Source organism: Chrysochloris asiatica, unplaced genomic scaffold, assembly GCF_000296735.1.
Source record: "Chrysochloris asiatica unplaced genomic scaffold, ChrAsi1.0 scaffold00049, whole genome shotgun sequence".
Classification (NCBI taxonomy): Eukaryota; Metazoa; Chordata; class Mammalia; order Afrosoricida; family Chrysochloridae; genus Chrysochloris; species Chrysochloris asiatica.
Genome location: NW_006408567.1, coordinates 18,762,819 through 18,774,655, shown reverse-complemented (window position 1 = coordinate 18,774,655; position 11,837 = coordinate 18,762,819). Strand labels below are relative to the sequence as shown.

The following is an 11,837-nucleotide window of genomic DNA, read 5'->3' as shown; positions in this document are numbered from 1 at the left end:
CTGACTTTTAAGATACTCTGCATATTTAGTTAGTGCGTAATGCCAAAGATCAGATGATGGGTGTACCGCCATAAGTCTTTTGAATTTAGCTGAAACTGTAGCATGACCACACAAAAAGATTTCTGAATCTTATGTAACATCATTATACCACATAGAATATAGGTAAGCAAGATTTCTAATCCTGATCACATTCAAACTAGCATCAATGTAAATACTGTGAAAAGAATTTAATAGTGCAACAGTAGAGATGTAAACATGCCCATGGCAGTATTTCCCTGCTAGGTATATCACAATATACAATGAAAACCAAGTATAACAACAAAAAGACTGATATCTAATTAGACTAACATATTTTTTTTTTTTTTTTTTAGGAATGAAGATCAAAAGCATCTTGTTATTCAATTATCAACAAAACAAGAAAAAATATCCTTTTGAAGAATTAAAGACAAAATTGTGTGCTGAGATTGTTTTGCAACCTCTGTTAGTCTTACATCTGTATCAGTTTCGTTGCAAGTCAGAGACTTCCTCATATTTTCTGCACAATGGGATGAGATATGGAAGCATGGTAACATCAAGATATGGTTTATTATGACCCATTTCATCCTTTCACTGAAACTCTGAATCCAGTTTGCTTTCCCCATTTTCTCTGAGTTCTGATGTTCATATTCTTATAGAATCAAACATATGTGAACATTCATTTTTTTCACGGACTTATTCTCTTAATTGCAAATGTCTTTCATCGTTAACTGCTACAATGATGACTGGCAAGCCAGAGCATGTGTATACACGTGTGTGTGATGTATGTGAGTTTATGTGTATGCGTGTGTATGTATCACTACCCGTACTTTCAGGGACACAATCTTCTCGAGTGAATATGCAAATTTACCTCATTTTATATTAAGTGATAATTCACCTTTGGCATATTTAGGCAACCCCAGCCCATTTATTCCTTGGCCCCAAAATGCAGGGCTCCAGTCTATCCAGATTCAGTTAGAGGCAAGATGTTCCCTCTGAGGCATTTATTTACACGCTATGCGTAGTGGTTACGAATCGGGCTGTGAACCTTAAGGTCAGCAGTTTGAAACTACCAGCTGTTCCGTGGGAGAAAGATGAGGCTTTCTGCTCCTGTAAAGATTTACAGCCTCGGAAACCCTGTACAGGGTCGCTATGAGTCGGAACCGACTCGAAAGCACACAACAACAACAACATACGTATTCTTTATATTTTATCAGATTATCAATTTTTTTTCCATGCCTTAAGGAGTCATCTTGTTGGATTTCTTACTCTTCTTCTTCATTGCCTAGCTCCAGCCTTATACACGTAACCATCTGAATGGCTTTCTTTTGTTGTTACATACCTTCATTTTCCTTTGTGTTAAAGGTAACCTATAAGCTGTGCATTTTTTTTTTTTTTTTATAGCATATAGGAGACAATCATTATTTTCGAAAGTTTTATTTTGCTCTTGGAATGTCAGTGAATAATGCTACACCATTTCATTAAGGACAAGGTATTTTAATCGTCAGGGAATTAAAAAAAGAAAATATTGGCCTATAATAATGAATGGGAGAAAGATAGATCTGGAGAGAAGTTGGCATTAAAAATAGTGCCCATAGAAGAACTTCTAATGTTTTAATGTGCACATGAATCACTGCACATAGATCACTCGGGGGTCTTATTAAGCCACAGACTCTGATTCAGTAGGTCTGGGTAGGGCTGAGTTTCTATATTTCTAATAAGCCCCCACACGCTGCAGCTGCTGCTGGTCCTGGTCTGTGAACCACATTTAAAATAGAAAGAAGCTAGTGCATTCCACAACTCTCTGGGTGACCCAAATGTTTAATACACTCACATGCTAAACAGAAGGTGGCTGGTCTGAGTCCATCTACAGGAAGAAAGGTCTAGTAATCTACTTGTAAAAAAAATCACCTATTGAAAATCCTATGGGGCACATCCTACTTTGACACACACGACGTCACATGACTCAGAATCTACAGCTATTGGTTTAGTTAGTACGGGTCAGTAATTATAATAATAATAATTAGTGGAACAAAAACATACCTGCATTTGTGTAGTTTTCATAATGATTAATTCATGATTTAAGCCATTTTACTCTATACATTTCAGCCCACTGAACGACAGTACAAACTGAATTATTCTTTTTTGTGAGCATGAAGTCCCTTTACCACCATTCTTAGGCATTACTGGATAGCCACCATTATACTTAGAACATTTTCTCTACTTTAAAGAAGAAGGAAAAAAAAAAAAAAGATCTATTCTTAGTAATGATATAAGTGAATACTGAATCGCATTTCAACCTTTGGTCATAATGTCTTTGATACTTTGATTAAATAAATAACTTACAGCTGATATTATTGGATAGAGATGCATTTCTTTTCAATTTCAGCTTTGCTAAAGGTCTGTCCATCCAGAAAGACATCATTTAAGTTGCCTTACATCAAGTTTTTTCTAAATTTAGCTCCCTTACCCAAAATTTGAATTTTGAGTGTTTACTTCAGGTGAAGCATTTAAGGAGCCCTTCCTCAAACATGGAAATGCTTGTTTAGGCACCAGATCAAAGGAAAAGGTTGACTTTGTAAGTCTGTGCGGTGTTTTTTTTTTCAAGTGTGTCCACACATTTTCATTTCTCCTTTGAGTTTGAAGGGAGCTCTGACCGGGAGACAGAGTCAGGCTGAGACGACACCGTGGAGATTAGACTTTGCTCTGTTGTAACAAAAGTTTCCTTAGTTCTCTTTCTCTCTGATCCTCCTGCCTGTACTTCTCCTCAAGTTTCTGCTTCTCTGAATCTGCACAGTAGAAGGTGCAGTCTGGGCTCTTCCGGATCTGTTCAAACTGACTGAAATCAGCCACATATTTTCCATTTTTGGACAGTGAAACCACAGGCACAAACTCAAAACCCCAGTAGATCTCCTCTGGGATGTAAGATGTCCGACTCTGGCAGACTGCACTGGTAGATTCCACAGTGGCATTGAGGAGAACCACAAGTTCAAACTCCTTCTCTTTTAGGTTTTGGGGCGTAAGGTCTCTGAGAGGGCTCGTCTCATCCAGCACATGGTAGAATGTCATAGGCAAAATGAGGAAGGGGCTCTCGGAAGATGAATCCACATGGAACTTCACAGTGGCTTGGTTGAGGAGGATCCGCTCCCCCTCCTTGGTGACATGCGTCTGCAGGAGCTTGCCGGAGAGCTGGCATTGGATGAGGAGACTCTTCCTCATGTTGGCCACCTGGATTACCAAGCACAGCTTCCCATTCTGTTTGGTGATGACTGCACAGTGGCTGAACTTGATGGTCTCAGCGCGCTTTTTGGGTCTTGCAATTTTGGCCAGAAAGGTACCTGTGATGAAAATCTCAATCAAGGTTGTGATGACCAGCTGAGCCACCAGCAGGAAAATGGCATGCGGGCATTCCTCAGTGATGGAGCGAACTCCGTAGCCAATGGTTGTCTGGGACTCCAGGGAAAAGAGGAATGCTCCCGTTAAAGAGTCCACTTTCATGATGCAGGGAGTGTGATTGGAAGTGTGCTCACTAGGCTCCAAGTCCCCATGAATAAATGCAATGGCATAATAGATCACTCCAAAGAGGAACCAAGTCATCACGAAAGTGGCAGCGAATAGAGTGAGCTTGTATCTCCATTTCATGTCGATGACCGTTGTCCACAAGTCCTGAAGGTAAAGTAGGTATATGCCATCTACTTTGTCAATTCTCACATTGCTGTGTCCACTTTTGGACATGACTCGAGGTCTTGTGGTCTTGAGTTCAGCTCCAGCAGTATGTTTCACCAGTGGAGCACTGGACATGTTAATGTGAAGGGTGTCCATGGCCACGCTCCTGGGACTACCTGAGGAAAGGGCAAAGAAAGGGATTTTCATTATAGTCCAGTGTTGGTGAATGTCTGGTAAATAGCAAAAGAGTAATAGATGTGAAATAAGTATGAACATATGGTGTCTTGGTATGGTGCTGTGGGATAAAGCGCTGGACTGTAAGGTTGGTTTGAACCACAAGGTTGGTGGTTCAAACTCAGCAGCCACTCCTTGGAAACTCTATACAGGGTCTCTATGAGTCAGAACTAATAACAACAACATATGTATATGTAAACTTTTAAGAGGAAGAAGAGACAAATCACAGAGCTCTGAACATAATTGATTTGCGCTTGAGGTTGGCAATTGGGAAGAATAGGGGAGTTTGGATGTCAAAGTCACTAAGATTACAAGTGGTTAACATAGTTGGCTGCTAACTGAAAGGTTGGTGGTTTGAGTCCATGGAACTCACTCGACGGCACTTAACAACAGAGACGCTTCAGAAGCCAGGCCTGGTGGGTGATCTCTTTATGAAAAATCAGCTCTTAAAAACCCTGCGGAGTGCAGTTCTAGTCTGACACATGTGGAGTTATCATGAATTGATTCCAGCATAACAGCAACTAACCAATGTTAGAGAAAAGCAGACCCACGTTTGAATGCCCACTCTGCAACTTACTGGCTGCAAGATCCTGGGAGAGCTATTTAACCTATGAAGACCTCACTTCCCTAATGTATAAAATAGGAACAGCACCTACTTCTTAGGATTTTTGTGATTATTCAATGAGAAAATGAATGTAAACTGTCAATGGACTACTCTAAAACAATACATGATTCTTTTTGAGATAACCTATTCTCACGCACATATCTTGTTGCTAAGTGCAGTCCAGCGGGTTCCAACTCACAGCAACCCTGTATAGGGTTTCCAAGGAGTTTCTAGCGGGTTTGAACCACCACTTGCGGTTAGCATTATAGTGCTTTTCCTACAATGCCACATCAGGATTCCACAGGTCTCTTACAGAGCATTATAAATATGAACTTCTATTCATGTACTTATTATGGATTTCCCATTATAACAAACTAGAAAAACAATGTAACTGCACAAAAAGTCCAATGTTGATATAACCAAAATCTACCACCCATAAGAAAATTCTTAATGTAGCAGTTGATAATAGTAATATATATATATTCGAAACACCAACAACAACTCAGGTAATATAAATAAAATAAATTAAATATGCTAGTTTACGTGACATCATGTGATGACAGTTAACCTGCCTCCCCAATCCAATGAATACTTTAGGATCCATGGCCTCTCTTAGTTTTCCATGGCATTGTGGGGAAACAAACAAACAGAAAAATCTAACAAACATAAATCATGAAGCTTTAAGAATGACTCTATCAATATGCTAGTTAATCTTAGAAAAGTGCTACCAATATATCATTTGCAGTATGACAAGTTATACACAAATATTCTGCCTTGCTTCTTTCTAACTAAGTAGACTTAGCATGAGGAATCTAACTTAACCAGCAAATGACAAAGTGAATAAGTGGAGACATCCCCAAGTGTGGCAGAAAAGACCTACCCAGAGAGGTGCTGCTGACTCTCCTGTTCAGCCCCAGGGAATGCTGCCACCTTGTATTAAGAAACAGGAACAACCTGACTGGTTGACAAAGCATCTTAAGTACCCGCCTGATGACTTAGATAAATCACCCCCACATTCCTTGAAAAGATAATGGGGGTGATTATGGGGTAACTCTACCTGGTTGGCATATTTCTTTGTTTGTTCACCTCTTTGGTATTTTAAGGATGAAGGAAATTCCCCTTTTTAAAAAACAAATGGTGGTATCCAGTGGTCTGTGATTCAGTTAATGGACTTTGCTGTTAGAGCAGCTTTATTTCAATGGAAGTTTTGAAAGTGATCCCCTGAGTAATCTCCTTGAAGATACAAAGGAAACCGAAGCAGTACCCACAGGGGATCTGCTGGGCATTTTCACTTTCCTGTTACATGACTACAAATGTGTCATTTACCAAATGCCTCCTTGAAATTGTTTTTCTTTCTTTCATGGAAAGGAAAGCCACTTTATTATTATTATTATTATTATTTTCATCATAATGAGGGCTAAAAGTTATTCAGAATTTCTTTGACTTGGAAAAGCCAATTATTCCACTAATGTTGGGGTACATTTAGAAGAAAAACACAGGATGTAATTGATGAACATGAGCTGTATCCTACCCTCAACAGAACTTCTCAGCAGCGAAGACAAAAGCAACCTCTAACACAAGTTTGGAAACAAAACACCATAGTGGCTAATGCACAGTCAAGCTCAGAACACTGGTCCTGCCAAAGACAAATGCAACTTAGGAACAAGTAGCTGCATGCCATTTTTTTTTTAAAGGAAACTTCTAGGGGAAAGTGCATGCTATTTAATCCACTGAAATAAAAACAGAGGATTAAGGTTTTGAGTCTCAGTGATACCCAAATACCCTGTGGGCATAAGCATTGCTTCAAGCTCAGCCTCCAACCTCCATTGCCCACCCCCCCCCCCCACCCCGGCTGGGTTCTGGAAAACTTGGCTCTGTTTACATGAAGGCAGTGCCATGAAGCTTCTGTTTGAAGCTCTCTTTCAAAGGGACAGTGGGCCAGGCCTGGGATGGGCTGGATTCTTCTCTCTCTCTGCTGTGCGTTCCTTTGCTGTCTTTCTGCATCCTTGGGTGATGCTATCCAAAAAGATTTGTTTATCCAGAGGTGTTTTAGAAAAAAAAAAAAAGGACTGGTGATCGACTTTTAAAAAATCAGCCACTCAAACCCTATGGGGCACAGTTTTACTCTGACACACATGGGGTTACCATAAGTCAGAACGGACTGGTTTAGGACTGGGGTTGAGGACACCAAGCATCTCCTCTCAGAGTTTGGGGGTGTCCATGGGGGGACAAAACCTTGGCCTTTCTGGCTTTCAAGGTCATTGTCTGTCTGTGGGAAACAGGGCAGCTGGTGGACAGTATACTAAGGGTGTTGTTGGGCTGCTCTGTCTTTCTCCCTCCCTCTCAATGCCCTATTCCCTCAGGGGGTTTACTACCTGGTTTGGCACTCAGCAGGTCAGAAGGTGTCTTCCTTAAGGCCGATGGAAGGTCCTCGCGCCCCTTCACCCACCTGGCTACCATGGGGTTCCACTACTGCCTGAAAGAAAGAGGGACATGTGGTATTTATCAGTGTTTAGCGAGAGCACCTCCGTAAAACTACCTCTTAACTATTCCCCAAATTGAAGCACCCACACCACTTACTGCTGTGGGGTTGGTCCTGACTCATAGCAACCTTATCCCTAGCTGTCTGACACGGTGCACAGAAGAAAGACTCAAACAATGCTTTAAGAATTAAACTGAAACCCTAACCATAGTCCTCACTAGATTTCTGAGGGAACTCAATCTTAAGGCCTGCTTGAAAGAGTGGGCTACCCCACCCCCATTGAGCAGGACAGCAAACAGCAAGGCAGGAAAGGGAAGTGCAGAGGAAGTAAACAGTGGCAACTGGAAGGGAAGAGTTTAGAATATTTTTACCGTCTGTGGAAATGCGTTATTACGGTTGCTTCACAGAGCTTTACAGTTGAAAGGGTTGTAGAAATCATCTCTGTTGACTCACATTTTACAAATGAGCAGACTGGTTGGTGGTAGAAAAAAAGACATCCAAAGTCTTTGAAAACTAATGTTTTTGTCAGCATGCCACAAAATTCCCCCTGAAGCCTCCAAGGTTGAATGTAATCTGTTACAAATTCAAGAGTTTCTTTTGCATCCTATTTTCTGAAATACTTCTCCTTTAAGATATATATATACATATATATGTGTGTATATATATTTGTAGTTGTTAAGTGCCATAGAGTTGGTTCTGATGCATAGTGACCCTGTATAGGGTTTCCGAGGAGCGACTGGTGAGCTTGAACCGCTGACTTGTGGTTAAAACTGACTTTGCAATTCAGCATATTAACCTACAGTGCCATATATATATATATATAAGCTCTGGTAGCATTGTTGTTGTTGTTGTTGTTGTTAAGTGCCTTCGAGTCGGTTTCGACCCATAGCGACCCTGTACAGGGTTTCCAAGGGTGTAAATCTTTACGGGAGTAGAAAGCCTCATCTTTCTCCCGCGGAGCGGCTGGTAGTTTCGAACTGCTGACCTTAAGGTTCGCAGCCCGATTCGTAACCACTACGCTACCAGAGCGTGGTTACGAAATCAGGCTGCGGGTCGCAAGGTCAGCAGTTCGAAACTACCAGCTGTTCCATGGGAGAAAGAGGAGGCTTTCTGCTCCCATAAAGTTTTCAGAATATGTTAGTTTTCAGAATAGAAATGTGTTCTGTCACAGGTCTGGAGTCTAGGTATCCAAATTCAGGCGTCAGCGGGACTCTCTCAGAAGACGTTGTAGAGGATTCTTTCTTGTCTTTCCTGACTTCTGTCTGCCCCAGACATTCTTTGGCATCTAGATCTTCTTCTTGTTTCTCTGTGTCTATTCTTCTCTTTTATAGGACAGTAAAATGGGATTAGGACCCACCCTAGTCCAGTATGACCTGTTGTTAACTGATAACGTCGTCAAAGATCCTGTTTCCAAACATGGTCATGTTCACAGGTACGAATCTTTTAGGAGATACTACAATTCAATCCATAGTAAAACACCCCTCATACTTTTTATCTGATTCCTACAGTAATGACTCTCTTAGTGTTAAAGTGCTCCTGCTCATCAACCCAACCACTAAGGCTTATGGAGACTGGATCCTCCCAGTATGTGGTCCTCATAAGGCCCAGAATCTCCTTTTTGCATCCACTTATCTTTCCTATATGCTTTATTATTTATGCTTCATTATATGTTCTGAATTCATAGTATTCTATTCTTCACAAGTCTACTCCCAAGACAACCAAGAAAGAATATTTCATATAATTTTATGTACCACCTTCATTTTTTTTCTTTTTAGCAATTTTACAGCCCTCTTGATCCTATAATTGGACTGCGAACCACAAGGTCGGCAATTCAAACCCACTAGCTGCTCCTTGGAAACCTTATTTAGGATCACTATGAGTTGGAACCGACTCGATGGCACTTAACAACTTAACAACAACAACCCCATAAATGGAGTCCTGGTGTGCTGCTGTAGGATAAGCTCTGGACCGCTAACTATAAAGTCAGTGGTTCAAACCCACCAGCCACTTCTTGGAAACCCTATGTAAGTGTGTTTTGAATCAGAACCAACTGGATGGCACTTAACAACTTAAACCAACAACAAACCCACAACTCAAAACGACTCTATAGGGCAGAGAGAACTGGGCTTTCCAAGGCTATAAATCTTTACAGACTGCTCCATCTTTCACCTGCTGAGCAGCTGGTGAGTTCAAATCACCAAGCTTTTGGTTATGAGTCAAGCATTTAACCAATGCAACGCCAGGGCTCCTGCTACCATGGCAGACATGTTCAAACCTGAGCTACATCAGAATCAGCTAAAGGCTCAGAGTTTCTGATTTAGTAGCTCTGGTGTGAAGACAAGGAGCCCTGGTGGTGCTGTGGTTAAGCACTTGACTGCAAACTGAAAGATCAGAGATTTGAACCATCAGTCACCCCAATGGGGAAAGATGTGGCAGCTTGCTTTCTGTAAGGGCTTATGGCCTTGGAAACCCTAAGGAGTAGTTCACTCTGCCCTACAGCATTGCTCTGAGTCAGAATCGACTCAACAGCAGTGGTGGGTGAGTGGGGTGAAGATCAGGAAGTTTCATTTCTAACAAGTTCCCAGCAGTTACAGATACTGCTGGACCAGGAACACAACCTGAGAACCACTGCACCATGATATACGGATTGAACTGAATAAAAATACTAATCCCCTCCTTTTCTCTTAGCATTCTCAACTAACACGATTGCACACGTGGGCATTGAGAACACCTGTTTCTTAATTTTTAGGCATGTCCATCTTCTATCAACCTTATATGTGAATATCAGCTACTCAATAGTCCAAGGTTAAGTATCAACTTTTAAAAAGGGCAACGTATGAAGAATCGAATAAAAATTAATAATATGAGTAAAAAATAATAATAACTAAAGTTAAGTATAAAGAAATCCCTTAACCATACTCTTACTTATCATTCTTGCTAGCTAACCTGTATATCTGTGATTCTTCCCTTTTTCTAAGTCTTGGCATGTGTTACTACTACTATCTAGTGGATAATATGCTAGGAAAAAACCCAAGCACACACACACACACGCACATGAAAACACAAACTGTTTTAGAATGACTTTTTTCCTGCCTGTTGTTATTGTTGTTATGTACCGTGGAGTAAGTTACGACTCACAGCAACCCTATACACGGTTTCGAGGCTGTAAATCTTTACGGGAGCAGAAAGCCTCATCTTTTTCCTGCAAAACAGCTGGTAGTTTAAAACTGCTGTCCCTGAGGTTAGCAGCCTGATTCATAACCACTACACTACCAGAGCTCCTTTTTTTGCCTGTTGTTTTTGTTAGGTGCTGTTGAGTTGGTACCGACTCATAGCGCCCTTATGCACAGCAGAACAAAACACTGCCTGATCCTGAGCCAACCTCACTACTGTTGTCACACTTGAGTCCATCAATGCTGCCACTTGGTCAATCCATCTTGTTGGGGGTCTTTCTGTTTTTCTTTGACCCTCCACCTTACCAAACATGATATCCTTCTCTAGTGACTGGTCCCTCCTGACAGTATGTCCAAAGTATGAGAACAAAGTTTGGCCATCTTGGCCTCTAAGGAGCACTCTGGCCACACTTCTTCCAACACAGGTTCTTTTGGCAGCCCATGGCACTTTCAATATTCTCCTCCAACTCAAAAGCATCAATTTTTTTACGGTCTTCCTTATTCATTGTCCAGCTTTTGCATGCATATGACGTTATTGAAAACACCATGGCTTGGGTCAGGCGCACCTTAGTCCTCAAGCTGACATCTTTGTTCTTCAACACTTTAAAAAGGTCTTGTGCAGCAGATTTGCCTAATGCAATACATCGTTTGATTTCTTGTTCTTGACTGCTGCTTCTGTGAGTGTTGGCAGATGATCCAAGAAGAATGAAGTCCTTGACAACTTCAATCTTTACTCCATTGATAAGAATGTTGTTTATTGGAAAATGTAACTTTTTGAAAACTTAGGACTCTACTGAGCTAAATTCTAGAAGTTTTCAAATTGCCCATTCCAGGAAAGTCTTCAGTCTCTGTGTCTTTTTGTGATGATGGGTAAAGTACATACACATGCCAAAAAAATGGTTACAGAAACACTGGGAAGGCAGCAGACTCCCAAGAGCTGAAATGACCTCATTTTACATACCTTCAAAAGGGGTATTGAGGCGTGGAAGAATGAAATCCAAATCAAAGCAAACCTAGGATTTCTAAACTAAAATTAGATCTTCGGCGATCTGACTTAAGTTGTGGCAAGTCAATAACTTCTTATTTTGTAAGAAAAATTACTTTAACGTTTTCTTGGACATCAACTATTTCTGACAGATTTTTTTTTTTTTAATGATCTCTTTGTCTATGCATCAGAAAAACCAGGATTAAATTTCACTTTAAGTACACTCAGGTTTAAACATTAAGTTGGAGAAAATGCTTAACAAGAATGTACATGGAGTTCACTGAACTCAAATGGTTTAAAAAATAATTGACAATAAAACCAGTCAGGCTTAGCCATCCTTTCTTTGGTCTTGTGACTCTGGCCATACAAACGCGTACATTGGGGCATTGCCTCTTTACCATACTCCTCCCTCTTCTTCAAAGCAGCCTAGGATTCGCCTCAGCAGTTGGTCTGACTGTTGTGAATCCTTTTCTTGACTTCTTCAGTGCCAGTTGAGGACACCGATGACTTGCCCAGGTGGCATCTGAAATGGACATGCTCATTTACAAAAAAACACAGTGGCCAAAAATCAACTCTCGGAAGATTCCAAAGGGCACTCCTAGTCCTTCTGGTTTTCGTTTGCTAGGAAAATTATTCTTTCCTTCTGCCAATCCATTCTTTTCCTCCCTCAGGCCACTA

At 40.9% G+C, this 11,837-nt stretch overlaps 1 protein-coding gene across 1 annotated transcript; it reads right to left on the bottom strand.

Annotated features, from left to right (window-relative positions):
- Window positions 1-2,709: 2,709 nt before the first annotated feature.
- On the bottom strand, window positions 2,710-6,979 carry LOC102842216 (ATP-sensitive inward rectifier potassium channel 15-like). Its single transcript, XM_006862610.1, has 2 exons — window positions 6,907-6,979; window positions 2,710-3,857 (listed from the first exon to the last, which is right to left on the bottom strand). Exons 1-2 carry the CDS (start codon window positions 6,977-6,979, stop codon window positions 2,710-2,712), a joined length of 1,221 nt encoding a protein of 406 aa, XP_006862672.1.
- Window positions 6,980-11,837: the final 4,858 nt, after the last annotated feature.